This window comes from Nanorana parkeri, unplaced genomic scaffold (assembly GCF_000935625.1).
Source record: "Nanorana parkeri isolate BGI_ZX_2015 unplaced genomic scaffold, ASM93562v1 scaffold1401, whole genome shotgun sequence".
Classification (NCBI taxonomy): Eukaryota; Metazoa; Chordata; class Amphibia; order Anura; family Dicroglossidae; genus Nanorana; species Nanorana parkeri.
The window spans coordinates 364434-383570 of NW_017307669.1; the positions used below are offsets into that span (position 1 = coordinate 364434).

Consider the following 19137-nt stretch of genomic DNA (forward strand, 5'->3'; position numbering starts at 1 on the left):
TGCGGTGAGTGTTTCTGCAACCATGGGAGGCCCAGAATGATGGGACTGGATGATTCAGGCAGAATTAGGAAAGAAGTTTCCTTACCAAGCAAAACCCCAATGTGTAACGCAATAGGAGGAGTTTGAAACCGGATGGGGCTAATTGGCAAGAAGGAGCCATCTACTGCAGTCATGGAGAGGGGTATAGTCAGGGCAACAAAGGGAATGCCTAACTCGGAGGCCAAAAATTGTTCAATGAAGTTCCCGGCTGCTCCAGAGTCCACATATGCAGAGAGTTGATAGGCATTTTGAGCCCAATGGATAGACAGGGTAGGGTGAAACGAGGGAAGCTGACAGGATTAGAGGACTGGTCTAGATCACCTCCTTCAGAACTTCACAGGAGTTCAAAAGATGTCCTTTAACGCCACAGTAAAGGCACAAGCCAAAACTAAAGCGACAGGTGCGTTCCGCTGGAGTCAAGCGAGTTCACTGGAGCTGCATAGGTTCTTCCAAGGTTTGAGAGGTTGAAGACGGAGAGGGTTCCATACATTTTTGGGAAACCTGTGCTGGACGGCCAGAAGGAGGACGACTAGATCTGGATCTTTCCAGGGCCCGCTCCTGGAAGCGTATGTCTATTTGAATGCTCAACCGGTGAGTTCATCACTTACTCTCTCAGATTGGCCATGCCAGAAGGTAGCGGTAAGAGACTCAATATTCCATGTAAGTTCAGTGGCCAGCGTACGGAATTGAACTGCGTATTGGTGGACTGTCATTCATTGCTGACGAAGACGAAGGAGGGCCCCAGCAGCAGAAGACTCTGTGCCAGGCTTTTCAAAAGTTTTCCAGAATGCATCAAAAAATGCATGGAGGTTGGAGGTAATAGGATCTTGTCGTTCCTAGAGAGGGGAGCCCCAAGCTAGTGCATCCCCGGAAAGGAGGGAGATGATATACGCCACCTTGGTGCGATCTATTGTAAAATGGTGCCTGGAAACTTCAAAGTGAATGGAATACTGATTAATTAAACCACGACAAGTCAATAGAAAAACAAGGTGGTGGTAGCAGACGCAGGCAGGGATTGACAGGTGTTGCAGGTAACACAGGAGCTGATGAGGCAGAAGTAGGGACTGAAGAAGTCGAGGTTACAGCAGCTTGCAAACGATCCAGGAGAGAGGTAAGATCCTGTAGAAACAGCATTATTTGCTCTTGATTTGCTTGCTTGGAGTCAAATCTCTGATCTAGGTGTTGCATTTGGTCTTCGGCTAGTGACAGACTCTCCGAGGAGCTCATGGCTTGAGCAAACTGTCACGGTACTAGGGATGTGAGACCACAGGCGAGCAGGTGACACAGGATCAACCAGGGCGTGGAATATAAGGGCCAGCGGGGTGTTCTTCCAGGGACCCCCTCACAGGAGTTTGGACTTTGCTGCGTGCTGACCCCAGGTCACGACCCCCAGGTTCACCCTGCTCTTGTGGAGAGTACCCGAAGACAGTGCAGGCATGGATGGATGGAGCAAAAGAAGATCCAGATAACGAGCCAAGGTCAGGGTGGGCAGCAGACAAACGCAATCAGGAGAACTAGCCGAGTTGGTACACAAGAAATCAGTCCATGAAAAGTCAGGTTTGAAATAATTGCACACAAGGGGCTCAGGAACAAGTGTTCCTCAAGCAACCAGAAACTGGTCTGAGAGGGATTTAAATAGGGAGGCACATGGAAGGCTGGACAGGAAGTCCCGTTCCTGAGCTGCAGCGTGTTCGTGGTTTTTTTTTGTAACTTCTCTCCCCCGTCCGTCTCCTGGGCGCTGAAATGCAATTGAAAACGCCCAAAACCGCGCTAATCAGTGCGGTTCCATTGAAAGCTGTATGGAAACCACACTGATCAGCGTGGCAAAAAAGGGTCAGGAAACAGTTCGGGCGGGGGGCAGTTCGGATTGCACTGAGCCGCGCGGTCGCATGAACGGTCCCCATAGCAATGTATGGGATTGTTCATGTCGGCGGATCAGCACGGCCGAACCGCCCTGGAGTGAACGGGACCTTAATGGAGTGTGTGTCTAGTGGTGGATCCAGGGGGGGAAGGTAACAGAGCAAATGCCCCCCACAAGAAAATTGATACACCCTCTACCGCTCTTACGTCCGCCATCAGGGGGATATGACCGATACACATGTGAGGGGCCTAGGCAGCCTGAGGGGCCTGGGCTACCCACATGGGTATCGGCCGTACCAGGGGCGGCATGGCAGACGTGACAGAGTAGGAGGTGGAGGAGGCCCAGCCCCAGCAGCAGCAAGTAAAGGGAGTTGGTAGCAGGTGAAGGAAAGGCACTCTGGCCAGCCCACCTGAGACCATGCAGAGCCCACCATAGAGAGTCTCAGGTGGGCTGTGCCGGATCTATGGTGTGCTCTGCAGGGTCACTCTCAGGTCTCAGCTATGTGTGGGCTCTATAGGATCTCAGGTGGGCTCTGCAGGGCCTCACGTGGGTCCTGAGTCCAGCGCGTTCCTGAGCCCAGAGTCCAGCACGTTCCTGAGCCCAGAGTCTGTCATAGATCCGCTCTGCCTCGATCCTCCTGTCCACGGGCCGTCCTGTCAAATCAGCGGCGGTGCGTTGCTGGGAGACCGCGACGCCGGCCGCCCTGCCGGCTCCTCCGCTCTTACGTCCTCTCCATCCTTAAGAGGGCGGGTGTTACACTAGCTCGGCGTTCTAGTGTTGTGAACGTCGAGCCAGTGTAACTGTTTCCTCCACACAGCAGCCTGATGCAGTTTTAAAGTGTATGGCGACGCTCCCTGTACACTGTGCCAGACTACTGCCTCTCGTCAGGCTCACTGGAGCCTCAGTCTGCAACCAGATGCGGGTTCCAACCCACAACATACAGTGGACTTAACCTGCACATGCACCTGCACCTCAACTGCAAGTATCCTTATTACAGGTGAAACTCGAATAATTAGAATATCGTGCAAAAGTAATTGCAGTCATTGCTGCAAAAGGGGCCCAAACCAAGTACTGAGTACATATGCATGCTTGTACTTTTCAGAGGTCCGACATTGTTCTATGTACAATCCTTGTTTTATTGATTGCATGTAATATTCTACTTTTTTGAGATTGTGGATTTGGGGTTCTTGGGGTTTTCATGAGCTGTAAGCCATAATCATCACAATTATGACAAATCACGGCTTGAACTATCTTGCTTTGCATGTAATCAGTCTATATCATATATTAGTTTCACCTTTTAAGTTGCATTAGTGAAATAAATGAACTTTGCACGATATTCTAATTATTCGAGTTTCACCTGTACAAGCCATTGCCTGCATTCTCTGTGTACCGTGTGATTGCTCTGGATAACATTGCTATAGCTTGCTGGGACTTTGTTAAAGGTACAGTGCATCTTGCCTTTGAACAGTATACTCAACACTGCATACTTTTCTAGCACATTACTGAGGTTCTGTTATTAACAATTGCTCTTAATTCCTGACCCCCTCACATACTGTGTTGGCATATGATGTGCAGAGGGTTCCACCATCACTCCTAACTACATAGAGTGCGACAGTGAACCCTCAACCTGAGCCAATATAATCTAGAGACTTGCTAGCTCCGCAGCTGTGATCCAATATACTCACCTTAGAGCTCGGGCATTACAGAGTCCAATTCATATACTGCTCTGCTTTGCTGCATTACTGATAGGATTTGTAGTCCCCCTACAGCCAGTGGCATTCTGCATTAGAGTGTAAGCTCCTCTGTACAGAAACTAATGTGACTGGCTCAGTATTCTCTGTACAGCACTGCGGTATAAGCTAGAGCCTTTATAAATGTATAATAATAGTGTGGGACTGTGGGGGGACAGTAGAGTGTAAGCTCCTCTGGTGCAGAGACCGGATCATATACTGCTCTGCATTCCTGTATAATGTATTGATAGGATTTGCAGTCCCCCTACAGCCGGTGCCATTCTGCATTAGAGTGTAAGCTCGTGTGTACAGAAACTAATGTGACTGGCTCAATATTCTCTGTGGTATAAGTTAGAGCTATATAAGTGTATAATAATAGCATGTGACTGTGGGGATGCAGAGACCACCGGGGTGGGTTTGGGGGCCAGTTTGTTCCTTAGGTCCACCACCATTTTTGCTGTTGGTAATAGGTGCAGTACAGCATGCGGTACGGTCCCGGCCACCCCTCCACTGTAACTTGGTACCGTCCTCTACATGTATAAAGGGGTTTTTCAGGAGGCGGTCCACCTGAGAGCCCACACACACCCCGCACAGTGCCTGCAGCCCACCCGAGAGCCCGCACAGTGCCCGCAGCCCACCTGAGAGCCTGCACAGCCCCGATGAGAGCCTGTACAGTACAGTTTTTTTTCTTAGATGTGCTAGTGGATAGATGAGGGGCAGTTAGTGTTAGTGAATAGGTAGTGCAGTTAGTCTTAGTGAATAGGTAGTGTAGTTAGTGTTAGTGAATAGGTAGTGCAGTTAGTGTTAGTGATAGGGAGTGCAATTAGTTTCTCTGTACTGTTACAGTACTCTGTACTTCTTCTGTATAATGCTACATAGAATTTTGTGTTATGTCACCAGGGCAGGCGCTGCTAGGCAAAGTAGGCAGTTTGTGAGCCTACATCCGAAAATGTTGATTGCGCTATACATGTTAAATATCGCCGCATAGGCTGGAGCGAGAGGCACTATAGATTAAAAGAGCACAAATAAAATGTATGGGGATGTTGGGGTGGCATTGTTGGCGGGGGGGGGGGCAGAAAATGTCACCTTCGGCTGTGTAGGTAAAAATCCTTGCAACGGCCCTGCAGGCCTTGCCAACTTCCCAGAAAAGAGCAGTGGAGTCAACATGTGCAAAATTATTCAATCCATATTCCTCCCAAGCTGTGTGCAGGAACTGGCCGAATTCCCTTTTAGAAGCTAAGAAGGATGGAAATCGCCACATGACATTGTTCGTAATTCGAGGCATTGCACGAATAGAAACTGAAATTGGTGCATGATTGGGGATGGCTATATAATGTATTTCGGAGTGGTCAATCATTGGAAGTAAAGCATTTGAACCAAAAAAAGAATCCAAACGGGCCAGGCAGTTATGCACTCAGGAGAGGTGTGTGTATTCCGTCTCTATAGGGTGCATTCATCTCCAGACATCCTGTAAACACAGAGATGATGTCAGAGCCGACAGATCTGACTGCTGGGACCCCAGGCGTATTCTAGTTTGGGAAGAATGAGTGTCAAATCTCTTCCTATCTTCGGATGGAATCATTACCGAATTAAAATCCCCTCCAACTAGATGCAGGCCCGTCATGGGTTTTGTCAACCAATCAGCTAGATCACTAAAATGAGCCTTAGTAGGAGAGTTATTCATATAAATATTGGTGATAGCCAGGACAATACCTAAACAACGCAAGATCACTGTAAGCATCCTACTGTGTGTATCCTTGTCTACTCGAACAACCTGACAATTGAGGCGTCGGTGAACAAGAACCACTACTCCTGCCCTTCTGCCCCCAGAGGGGGAGCCGTACACTTCACCTTCCCACAACCCGCAAAGACGTATCATGTCTTCCTCTTTCAAATGGGTCTCCTGGAGCAAAGCGATATCTGTTCCCATACGTTGTAGGTGTCTGAGGACCATGTTACGTTTATGCAGGCTTCTAAGCCCTTTTACATTCCATGACACTACCTTCATATTAGTTCAGCAGAAGGTATATATGTAAATGGGAGAATAAAGGCCACACCAAGAACGTGCATTTTAGTTAGGTAATGGGCCATCTTGACCACAGTTGGGAACCCAAATGAGATCCAGTACCCTTGTATAATAGGCAATTATATAAGGCACACCACGTACCTGAACAGAACAAAAACAAAAAAAAAAAAAATTGTAACAGAAAACATCAACATGTATGACATCACTGTTTCTTCGGAGCAAATTGGAATATGCGCTGAAATATCCCGCTCGCCATTACGTCTATCCAAGCAGGAACCACGGAAGAAGGTTCAAAGAGCCTGAAGGATCCCAATTAGGTAGCCGCAGCGGCAGGGGTATCCTCGCAGCCAAACAAATAGGACAACATAGGCATATTCTCACATGTCAAGCAGATATTACACTGCGCTAATCAGCATGTGCGTTGTTTGCGTGGAGTAGCTCCAATGCATTTCTGTTGCTTATTGACTTTTTTGGGAGAGCATGGAGGTGGAGATGTTTTGGAGGGAGACCCAGGGTCAATATCCAGCCGATCTCGAAAAGATTCAGCTTCCCTTGGTTCTTGAAATGAACATTTGCGGCCCAGAGGGTTTTCAAAGTATAAGGTAGCAGGATACGCCAGGGTGAAACAGACATGCTTTTGATAGAGGGCCGTGCAGACCTTGCTAAACGGTTTGCGTTTTCTTCTCACTTCAGCCGAATAGTCAGCAAAGAGCAGCAGACTATGACCATCGATTTCCAACGAGCGCTGAGATCTAAACTGCTGCAAGACACGTGTTTTATCCTCATAATTAAGGTATCAATTAATCACCGGTCTGGGGGCACATCTACTGCATGTAACGGCCCTAGCCCGTGAGTGCGTTCAACCACACACTCAGATGAAAGCCCAGATGCCTCAGGGATAAGGACTGAGCATATATTATCAAGGTTTTGAGGTTTATATATGTTTCTGGCAGTCCCACTATTCTCACATTGTTCCTTCTGGAACGATTTTCCAGATCCTCCACCTTAGCTTGGAGGGATTGTGAGAGTCAAACATCAATATTTTTGAGTGAGCCTCAGTAAGTTAATTCGTCAAAGAGGACATTCGTTGTTCTGCCTCTTTAAGAGAACGTGATTGAGCAGAGAGATCTTTCCGAATCTCTGCAAATCCATGCTGGATGGCAGCCTCCACCGCTGAGGTGATTGTGTGCTTCAGCAGCTTAGCCACAGCTGCAGCTATGCGTACGTGTGAGGTGTCAGCAGGCTCACCATCTGTGAAGGACGCTGGGCACTCCCAAGTGTTGTTTGAAGAGCAACGTGATGACAATCTTCTTATCAGCTCACTTTGTTTCGCTTAAACATGGTGCCCATTGTGGGAGTTCACAATTTACTTATTTATTTTTGACATGTTAAATTCGTTTATAGAGGGACTCACATAATTGTATTTACACATAGGGTTAATCTAGCTGATTTTTGGACAGGATCAGTTCACATTACCCCTTAGAAGAATATGTCCTCATATTATTCCTTCTAGAGATTTTTCTCCTATGACATGCAATTAACAATACCAAAGAAATATGGCATGCTATAGCAATAGGAAGTTTTTACCATTCATGCTTTAAAGGAGAACTATGGGGTTAGGGCTTTTCCCAATAGTTCTCCTAAGGGTAACGGGAGCACACAAAGTAGCGTCCTCCCGTCACCTTAAGCTCAGTATACCGCAAGCTATAGCTCGCGGTATACTGAGACACCGCAGCTGAAGCGGATCCCGACAATTAGGTCTGGATCCGCCCAGCTGCGTGAGTGATAGCTAGCTCTGCCTATCTAGAGGCAGAGACAGCTGTACCCGCCCCCTCCCCCGTCCGTTCCGCCAGTCAGCGCTGAAGGATCGGAGCGGGGAGGGGGGAATCCAGAAGTGAGCGAACGCCGGTATGTGTTCGCTCACTTACCGATCTACTGAGCCGACCTGTGACAGTCTCATTCACTGGCTTCCAATCGCCTAAAGGATAAAATTCAAAATATTAGCAACCACTTACAAAGCCATCCAAAACTCTGCCCCCGGCTATATCTCAAACCTTGTCTCTAAGTATCACCCTAACTGTCCCCTCCGCTCCTCCCAAGACCTCTTGCTCTCTAGCTCCCTTGTCAACTCCTCCCATGCTCGCCTCCAGGACTTCACTAGAGTCTCCCCTATTCTGTGGAACTCTTTACCCCAACCTGTCCGTCTATCTCCTACTCTGACTACCTTTAGGCTTTCCCTTAAGACTCATCTCTTCAGGGAAGCTTATGCGACCTCAGCCTAACCACTGAAATATCAATTTCTCAAACAATTAATCCCCACACAGCTACCTCATCATGTATCACTTCCCCCTCCCTTTTAGATTGTAAGCCCTCAGGGGCAGGGCCCTCCTTACCATCTTGTCTTGAATTGTGTTGTAATTGTAATGTCTTCCTTATATTGCACAGACTGTTGGTGCTATATAAATCCTATATAATAATAATAATTCTTATTTTCAGTTGTGATATGTTTGTTATGACGGTTTATGTTCAAATATGTCATGGCCATCCGGGCCAGATTTACTCTCCTTGCTGCCCCAAGGCCAGGTTCTGCAATGCCCCCCCTCCCCTTTACCTTTTTTAATTTTTATTTATCTCATCATTTGCATTTTTATTTTTTAGAATTTGTTATCTTATTATTGTTTATTTTTTATAATGATTTTCTTATTATTTTTGTAATCATTTGTTTATTATTATTTTATACTTTTTAATCACCTTTTTATTTTTAAGACAGAGCCAGCGAGGAGAGACGTAAGTGCAAGGAGGGGGAACGAACGAAGCGCCGGCTTCCTTACACTACATTTCGCCCTAGGACTAAATGTAGAAAGCAGCTTACCGCCCGGCGCCCGGAACTGCATGTTCCGGGCGTCGGGGATTGCACACACGCTGCCGCCCCTCTGCGCCCTGCCGCCCCATTTTTAATATTGTGTTTTATATTGAATGATTCGGGAGCACTTATATCTGTTATTTACAGTACAAGGGTTGATTTGAGGGTTGGAGATCGCGCGGTGTATATATTTGCTAGTCACAAAAGGTGATAACTGAGGCAGTGAATAAGACTAGAGACTATGATGGAGAGTCTCTGTTGAAATGCAAACCTAAACGATATTGCACACATGTACCAGTGGTCCTTACTTTTTCTTCTCATTCTAGACAAGCATTTTTCTTTCTACATAAACATTAGCCAGAGTTACCGAGTGATCCTCGCATCTCTGGGGTATTTCAGGAGCCTCCCCTCTTGGCTTATAAAAGATCAAGGAATCTTGGAATCTTCAGAACAGACTAATTACATGGCACATGCCAACTTCAATGTCCTTGAGTCATCTTCAAGTAATTGGCTTTCTGTGCTACCTTCTCCTGAGGGGATCTACCCTTGTGGCCATTGCACTTTTTTGATGAAGGGGAACCCTTTTTGCCAACCAAAACATTTCCCATTCAAGGTTTCTTGAACTGCAATTCTAAAGATGTTATTTGCCTCCTTAAGGGCCTGTTCACACGACATCCGTTTTGTGTGCTGACCGGATCCGTAAGCTGCTGCACTCAAAATGCATCCCAATGTATCCCTATGTGTTGTATGGGCTACAGTTCTCACGTGCGCAGTCCGTTGAGGTTACGACAGAAAAAATCCTGCATGTCACATTTTGTCCGGCTTGGAAACGCACAAACGCGCACAAAACGCAATGAAAACGCAACGAAAACGGAACGCAAAGCAATGCAGCTAAAGGAAAAAAAAAAATTGTATTCTTGCTCCACTTATTATGATGTTATCAACGATAGACAGACAGGTTGGGGTAGAGGTAACGACATGAACTGCAAACATTTGGAACATGCCCATTACCTTGCCATGGACATACGAGTAAAGGAAAAAAATGTATCCGGGTGACCTCGCAAATCCTCATACAAACTCCAGAACTGACCCTTGGAGTCCCGGAGCCTCAAGATTGGGTGTACCCAATAACAACGTCTCCTGCGGGCTCGTTCTCTGCAGATCAACCATCAACATGCCTGCAAATATGTGATACATGTCTGATCACCAGCTTTACATACACAAAGGGAAGTAGATGTTCCGAGAGGGCGGAAGTGACCTCAGAGGCTGAATCTGCATAGTGACAGCCCCTTGGCTAAAAAAAAAAAAAAAAATGAACTGTCAGCATCCGGACCGAAAACGCATCAAAAACGCACTGCATAAGCAGCTCCACGTCTGCTGATAAGGACCTGATCAGGACCTGATCTCCTGTGAACAGGCCCTAAATGTCCATGTGGTCTTGGTTATGTTGGCAAGAAGCGAGAGCATGTATCAGTAAACATAGAAATCACATATGTACCTTTTGGATTTACATCTCCAGTTTATGGAGGTTGGACCTCTCAACTACGTTTTACCATAATTGAAAAAGCGGTTAAAGCAAAGAGGGGTGGCACATTTTCTGATAAAAGATCTTGGAGAGCACCGTGGTGCCAAGCCTGCAGCCTAGTGGAACTTATTGTGCATCCCTCAGGGCCTTTACAGACGGTAGTATGTGTATTCTTCAGCTAGGTTCTTATTCAGGCCAAGGAAAGGATAATAATCTTTAGACTGGGTTCTAGCAGTTAAATGGCTTGGTTTAATTTTTTTTCATACTATCTTTTCCATCTGTTTACGTTGTTCCTCTGATATTTTATAATGGATCTTGCTGAGAAAGTATCAAATGTGGTACAAGTTTTTTTTTTTTGTTGAAGCGGGCTGAACAATGCTGGAAATATGGCTTTGTAAAGGGGCTGTATTAGCAGTCTCATGTGTCATAATCTATGGCTTCCTGAACACAAGTGGCTGAGCCCAAACAATGTAACTACCAGCATATTTCTCCTGCCAGGGTGCTGCGTACAGCCTCCCATAAAAGTCAATGGCTGTATGCAGGTATACGTCGGTACTGGTGTACAGCCACATGCACGTACAAAACATAAATCCCTGGACGCAGGTGTTCTGCCTCTCAGTATAGTCCCCCCTCAATTCAATACATGTGTTCCCCTTGACAGGTAATGAAGAAATACCAGAGAAATAAGTATTTGTCCTGCTCCCCACAGAACTCATGAACAGCACACTTAAAACTCCTCATCAACTGAAAACCGTCTCCCATGAAGATACGTTTTTTAAATGTCAGAAGAAGAAATGGGGACGAGGTGCTAAATCTGGACTATAGGGAGGGTGGCAGATCAGTTCAAGGCCAAATTACCTCACCCCAAACACAAGTGTGAACAGTGGCATTGTCCTGGAGAAGTCAGATGGCACATGAAAAACTTCCACATCTTTTATTCTTTGTTTCCGCTTGTAAATGGTGCATGAGAGATGCATATTTACTCCCTCTCGCTGACTGCTTATACTGCATTAAATCCATTATTCTCTATTACATATTCTCTATTACAGCAGCTACAGATGTCTCACTCAATAGATGACTGCTCTTCAATCCTAAACATACAAAGGTGAAACTATAGTCACTTAAAGTGACCATAAACCCAAAAGGTAAACCCCAAAAAAGCATTCAAGTACCTTAACTATTAACAGTAATGTACCATATTTGTATATCACTCTTCAGTGGATCCTCAAATCGTCTCTGAATTGGTGCTGACACTGTCCTTCCTTCTGGAGTGTGGCTACTTTTGTTCCCCATGGTCCCTGTGTGTGTTGTAAAGTTGCCACCACTCCAAGCTATCTCCTGTGATGGACTACAATCTCATGTTTAGTTAGCTAATTCATATTGAGATTGTAGTGAGTGAGCTTGGAGGGGTGACTACTTTCCAATACACACATGGACCATGGGGAACAAAAGTAGCCACCCTCCATAAGGAAGGACAGTGTCAGCACTTATTCAGAGATAATTTAAGGATCCACAGATGAGTGATACACAAATAAGATACATTTTTGTTAATAGTTAAGGTACTTAAATGCATTTTTAAGATTTAACTCCTGAATTTTGTGTCATTTTAATGTTCAAGTTTGAGAGCAGCCTTTCTCAACCAGCGTGCCATCTGGCTCAATCAGGGGTGCTGTCAACTTTTTGCACAGCCTCATGCTTTTCCATGGTGCAGACGGGCCACAGACTCTGGAAGGGGGGGGCTTTGATGTGATGTGGGGAACCCCCTTCCCCCCCCCCCTTAAAATCCATATCAGACCCATATCTAAAATATGTATGAGCTGCTGGCCCGTGCCCCCCCCCTCCGCGGCCCCCCTCCCATTGTCACGCTGGTCCCGGGCTCCGCTGTGCCCGGTGTGAGCCCGGGACCCGCATAGTGCAAATAAAAATTTAAGGCCACACATAAAAAAGAATTACATTTTTTTTTTTAAAGCCCCACCTATACAAACATCTGTCGGGTGCGCATACCTGCGAAAACGACTATTGCGTCCATCATGCCGCACATGTTACATATCGCCACGAACGTCGCAGTGAGAGCGATAATTTTAGGGCCATCAATCACTGATAACACTAAGGCCCCGTTCACACTGAGCGATTTATCGCGTGGTAATTCCTGCGATATCGCGGCTATTTACCTTGCGATATCGCTCTCCAATGCTTGGCAATGTGGCAAAGGGTCCTGCTGTCGTGGGTCGTTACAGCAGGACCCTTTTTGGAGCAGATTTTGCCACGATTCTAGCTTGCTCAATGCAAGCATTTGCGCGATATCGCGCGACAAATCAGGCGATATTGCGCAAAATGCGCAGTGTGAATGGGGACTGAGCTGATGAGCGGTAAAAGCTTTTAAAGCGTCGCCTATAGTCAATTTTGGGTATGGTCGTTTTTTGCGGTTTCGCGGGTGCGCTCAATATTTAAGCATGACATGTTTGGTGTCTATTTACCCGACGTGACCCCCGACTTTTATATTTTACAAAACAATTGAGTAATAATAATTGTTTCCTAACATAATGTAAAAAAACATTTTTCACAATGTTCTGAAATATAATAAAAAATTAAAAAACCCCAGTGGTGATTAAATACCACCAAAAGAAAGCTCTATCTGTCCCCCAAAAATGGTATAAAATTAATTTCAGTACAGTGCTGCATGACGGAATAAATGTCAGTCAAAGTACCGCAGCGCTGAATACTGAAAATTGGCCTGGCCAGTAAGGGGGTCTAAACACCTGGTCTTCAAGTGGTTAAACTATAGACTGGGGGGCCTTAAGGTTTTACATATGGTTTAGGGTATACAATGCACAAAAATGATTTCTCTAGTCTACGCAGAGTGGGCTCTTTAAAAAGCCTTCGCAGAAAAAAAACAAGTAGTCAGGCAACTGTATACTGTGCGTCGTGACATTCATTCTCTCTGACAGAGGTTACTTAAGTTTTTGCAACCAGGACTAGTCATTAATGTACGACTACTACAACACAGTACACACACAGTATGACGTCGCCCGAACAGGTATCCGGAAATTAATGATTTCCAGCGGAATTGCGGCAGAATGTAAACAACCGGCCTCTCAGAGGTTAACTTAACAGGGAGCAGTAATGACGTCAGAGGCTCCGTGCACCCAGGCACGATCTCCGTCCTAGGACTACAGCCCTTGCTGCTCACAACTACAACTCCCATGAACAAGCAAGGCGCTGCGCATGCGTCCTTTCTGAGTTCTGGCGCCTGTGATAGGTGGATGGAAAGACTACACGTCCCACAGTGCTTCACGCAACGCTCATGCGCCATCGAAACACGTCGGGCCATTTAAAAGTCGTCGTTAGGGAAATGGCCGCGCAGCTTGGTACGTTTGCTGAGGAGAGGGACAAAGCCAAGGCAGGCCGTAAGAAGAAGCGGAGGGAGGGTTCGCCCTGCTCGGAGAAGAAGAGAAAGAAGAAAAGCGAACTAGATGACGGGGACGAGTTGAACGAGAAGGAGGCTAAGCAGAGGAAGCTGGCCAATGACACCCACCACAGCTGTCACCATCACCACCATCATCATCACCACAAACACCACCATCACCACCATGGCAAAGAGGAGCTGCCTCCTACAGGCCTGCCACATACTGCCATCCCTGAACCCCCCATCACCCCGGCCATCTTCACCCCGAAACAAGCGGACAGGCCTAGGGACAAGAGCAAGAAGAAGCACCGCACCAAGAAAGAGAATGAGGACGGAGAGACCCCCTTAAGGACTGTCAAAAAAGGTGAGAGAACAGGCCTGTGCCAGGAGGGAGGGGGTGTGTATGAAAGGGGAGGTGTGTGTGTCAGGCAGTAAAGGGGGTGTGTACATGTATGGTGTGTCAGGCAGTAAAGGGGGTGTGTACATGTATGGTGTGTCAGGCAGTAAAGGGGGTGTGTACATGTATGGTGTGTCAGGCAGTAAAGGGGGTGTGTACATGTATGGGGTGCCAGGCATGTGAAGGGGTGTGTACATGTGTGGGGTGCCAGGCATGTGAAGGGGTGTGTACATGTGTGGGGTGCCAGGCATGTGAAGGGGTGTGATGCCAGCCATGTGAAGGGGTGTGTACATGGGTGGGGGGCCAGGCATGTGAAGGGGTGTGTACATGGGTGGGGGGCCAGGCATGTGAAGGGGTGTGTACATGGGTGGGGGGCCAGGCATGTGAAGGGGTGTGTACATGGGTGGGGGGCCAGGCATGTGAAGGGGTGTGTACATGGGTGGGGGGCCAGGCATGTGAAGGGGTGTGTACATGGGTGGGGGGCCAGGCATGTGAAGGGGTGTGTACATGGGTGGGGGGCCAGGCATGTGAAGGGGTGTGTACATGGGTGGGGGGCCAGGCATGTGAAGGGGTGTGTACATGGGTGGGGGGCCAGGCATGTGAAGGGGTGTGTACATGGGTGGGGGGCCAGGCATGTGAAGGGGTGTGTACATGGGTGGGGGGCCAGGCATGTGAAGGGGTGTGTACATGGGTGGGGGGCCAGGCATGTGAAGGGGTGTGTACATGGGTGGGGGGCCAGGCATGTGAAGGGGTGTGTACATGGGTGGGGGGCCAGGCATGTGAAGGGGTGTGTACATGGGTGGGGGGCCAGGCATGTGAAGGGGTGTGTACATGGGTGGGGGGCCAGGCATGTGAAGGGGTGTGTACATGGGTGGGGGGCCAGGCATGTGAAGGGGTGTGTACATGGGTGGGGGGCCAGGCATGTGAAGGGGTGTGTACATGGGTGGGGGGCCAGGCATGTGAAGGGGTGTGTACATGGGTGGGGGGCCAGGCATGTGAAGGGGTGTGTACATGGGTGGGGGGCCAGGCATGTGAAGGGGTGTGTACATGGGTGGGGGGCCAGGCATGTGAAGGGGTGTGTACATGGGTGGGGGGCCAGGCATGTGAAGGGGTGTGTACATGGGTGGGGGGCCAGGCATGTGAAGGGGTGTGTACATGGGTGGGGGGCCAGGCATGTGAAGGGGTGTGTACATGGGTGGGGGGCCAGGCATGTGAAGGGGTGTGTACATGGGTGGGGGGCCAGGCATGTGAAGGGGTGTGTACATGGGTGGGGGGCCAGGCATGTGAAGGGGTGTGTACATGGGTGGGGGGCCAGGCATGTGAAGGGGTGTGTACATGGGTGGGGGGCCAGGCATGTGAAGGGGTGTGTACATGGGTGGGGGGCCAGGCATGTGAAGGGGTGTGTACATGGGTGGGGGGCCAGGCATGTGAAGGGGTGTGTACATGGGTGGGGGGCCAGGCATGTGAAGGGGTGTGTACATGGGTGGGGGGCCAGGCATGTGAAGGGGTGTGTACATGGGTGGGGGGCCAGGCATGTGAAGGGGTGTGTACATGGGTGGGGGGCCAGGCATGTGAAGGGGTGTGTACATGGGTGGGGGGCCAGGCATGTGAAGGGGTGTGTACATGGGTGGGGGGCCAGGCATGTGAAGGGGTGTGTACATGGGTGGGGGGCCAGGCATGTGAAGGGGTGTGTACATGTGTGGGGTGCCAGGCATGCGAAGGGGGTGTGCATGTGCGTATGTCTGAGATGCCCATTGTATATGAGTTGGTTATGTGTGTTGTCCTGGTATCCATCATTCAGATGGCCCTATCCAGGGCTAGGTCTGGCACCTATGGACAGTTTGGAGAGCTGCAGTAGAATGCCAGGTGCTTTAACACCCTCTGTTTTCTAGTACCCGGCACTGACAGAACTCCGTGGGGTTGTAATTGCGCCCACTAGTACTGGGTGTTATAATTGTGCCTGTTGACACCAGTGGAGGGAGGGGTCATAATTGTGTTCGCTGGCACGAGCGCTCGGGATGATAAATGTGCCCGCTGGCATGAGTTCTGAGGGTGCTTACTCCGGCCGCTGTCCCCAGTGCTGGGGGTGGTTATTATGGGGACGGGGCTAATGGCACTGCCACTGACCAAACTACCACTAAATGGGGTGGTTTGTAGTACTGCCAATGGAACCAATGCTAGGGGTTGTTATTGCGATTGCTGCCACTAATGCTGGGGGTTATTATTGCGTTCACTGGTACCAATGCTGGGGTGTCATTGCGCTCACTGTTACCAATACCTGGGATTCTTGTTATTGATGGTTTCCAATGCTGGTGGTTATTATTGCGATCACTTGTGCCAATGCTGGGGGGTTAGGGTTGTGGTTGCTTGTACCAATGTTGGGGGTTTGTATTGCTGTCCCTTTTGTCATCAGTTTGCAATATAAATATGCAACGTTACCGACATTTTGGTACGTTACAGCCTATTTAAGTTTGAATGGCCAGCCTAAAGGTGCCCATACACACACTTTTTTTTGTCTTGCGATGGTTGTAAGCGAATTAAAAGCTTGTACGATCTGCCCATCTTGGACAGGCCGATCGTACTTGCGATCATCGAAAGCTCGCCCCCCAAGTGTGCGCTCTCGCACACTGGCCCGTTTGGCATTTGTAACACGGGCATGCCACAAACCCGCCGACAATCGTACGATTCTCGGCGGGTTTTCAAACATGCTCGTTAGACAAGACGTGCGACCGTACAGTAGAAACGGGTCGCACGCCTATCGTACAATCGTGGGATTTCCTGCGATTATCGTGCGATAATCGCAAAGTGTATGGGCACCTTTTACTCAACACAATGCATCTCAATGCATGAAAACATTCAATTGTGTGGCCCTCTGGGAATTTCAGGGGCCCACTGGAGTCCCTCCTGTTTTTCAAATTGATCACTACTAGTTTGAGGTGTTAAAGGGGTTGTGTGTAATGAGGGGTAAATGTCATGTTTGTGTGTTTTTGGGAATGCAGTAAGTGTTTATGGGTATGTTGCCTAGAGAGTAAGGGATGTGACAGCAGGAATGCACACTGTGTGTCTTGGGGTTTTTTTTTTTCCTTCATGGGATTTCTTTTTAGGAAATGGACAACTACTTGTAAAATATAGCAAAATCCTCTGCAGATGCATGTAATGATCTAAATAGAAAAGCTACAATAAGTACTCGGGTTAAAGTAAAACATGTTAATTAGGTTACTGTAACTGTATATTTAACCCCTTAATGTCCGAGGCCTTAATTTTTTTGCACCCGTGCTATAATCCACATTTTAGGCCTAAAAAGTACTTCAAACCCCCAAACATATGTTTTCTGAAAGCTTGAGACCCTGTGGAATAAAATGGTGGCAGTTGCAAATTTTCATGTTGCATGATATTGGCGCAACATATTATCAAACCCAAAAATCTAGTGAAAAATGCACTCAAGTTAAATTTTAGTGCTCCAAAACACATTAAAATGCCCTTTTAAAAAAAATAAAAGATGAGGTTACAAGTAACTAGATCCCCAACATGCCCAGGTTAAAAATTGTGTGTGTCTGTGAAACAGCGGCAAATTTCAGTACCCCAAAATGGCCATAGACGCTTTAAAAACCCCTACAGGCCATCATCAGTTTTGAGATCCGCATAAATATTGGCCTTAGAATTTTTTGCTCTCACTCTCACCGATACCCAACATGTGTAGTGCAATCATCGTTTTCCCCAGTCATCTTCCAGGACAGCCATCGAGATATAGGCACCGCCTGCCTGCAACAGGAAACACATCAACCACATTAAATAAATAGACTCCCCCTTCCATCCCAAGTCAGTTTTTTTTTTTGTGTTTCCGCCGGCTACACAGGGACATCGTAATGTTTTGAGATTCCCTATCGGACACCCCACCCGATTTCTGGCCAAGGTTCCCTTCCATCACTCAGGGAAGGCAACCATCCTCCTGCACGTGAGTAGGCGCCAGATGGTGGCCCCCCCCTGGTGTACAGCAGTGGCAAGGTGTAATAACCTGGAGTGTGCCTGAGCCCCTGTTGTGGACATGAGATGGTGACAACAGGGGCAGCATTAGAGGGGTACGGGGACTGGAGGCAGCTGGGGGCTGTAGTCCAGGGGTCCCGGATACCTCGCAGCGTGGCGGGCACTTACCTGATGGTATGGGGAGCGGTGCAGTCTTCAGCAGCGTGGGGGTGTTGGCCTCGCGCGGAGGGCTGCAGCGTCTCTGGGCCCCTTGCTGGTGTCGGTGGTGGAAGGCTGGAATGGAGCGGGTGACGTCACTTTTAGGCACCGGCGGCATCCGTAGTGCGTGCCGCGTCGTCGCATGCGGTGACGCACTTCCGGGCGTGTCACTTCCGGGTTCGGAAGCAGCCTCGCGCCGGAGACACATAAGGAGCTGTGAGCTCAGATAACAGCAGACGCCGCTCGGCCACGACTAACCGGGCAGAGTGTCCCGTGAACGGTGAAGGGAGTTGGTCCACTCATCAGCTGTACACTGTCCATAACCGACCTAGGCCGGTGGGGACGTCAGGAGAGGGTCGATAGCGTGGTCGGCAGTGAGCTGCAGGATGCCCACAGATGCCGGGCCGGGTGCTGCTACTCCAGATCTGGGAGAGCATGGCACGGGCGCTAAGGTAGGCGAGTTTGCTTTGTAGATTCTCCCCTTCCTTTACCTGGCTTGTATTGGGGGCCTGTTTACAGGACAAGCTGGGTAGTGTTATGTGTAACATGGTTTGCATGCGGGCAGAGCACTGGCTGATGGCATCACTCTTGTCTTACGCAGGTCAGAGCCGTGGAGGACAAGCCCCTCGCTGAAGCAGGTTGCTCTCGCCCAAAAGGGAAGAAGTGTGCCTCTTGCTTTGCAAAAATGTCAGCTTCATGGTCCAAACCCTTGTGCAAAGTTTGTTTAGAGAAAATAGTTGCAAAAGAGTCAGCCGGAATGTTTAAGGGGCTTTTGGACTCAATGAGAGAGGAAATTGTTACTACATTTCAGTCTTTCAGGTCGGCGCTCCAGACCCCGGTGAGTACACTAGTGGATACTAGTTTGCCAGGTACTTCGGGGGCAGGCAGCTCTATGGGATACGCAGAAAGCACAGTGAGCAAGCAAGCGCCCAGTGAATCCTCGGGTTCTCAGGATGAGTCACAGGATCACGATGAGTCGGAGGGGGAGTTGCGTAGCAGTCCAGCTACGAAATTCCTTTTTCCATCATGTGAGACAGATGAGCTGTTGAAAGCCATAGGGCATACTGTGGATATTAAGGAAGAGTCCACTGAGCTTTCGGTGCATGAC

General features: G+C 48.5%; 1 protein-coding gene across 1 annotated transcript in view; it reads left to right on the forward strand.

Annotated features, from left to right (window-relative positions):
- Window positions 1-13375: 13375 nt before the first annotated feature.
- The window catches only part of RSBN1 (round spermatid basic protein 1), a 54004-nt gene continuing 48242 nt past the window's right edge, over window positions 13376-19137 (forward strand). Inside the window, exon 1 of the mRNA XM_018569805.1 lies at window positions 13376-13814. Within this exon, the coding sequence (XP_018425307.1) occupies window positions 13397-13814 (418 nt within the window). The 5' untranslated portion in view covers window positions 13376-13396. The remainder of the gene's footprint in view (window positions 13815-19137) is intronic.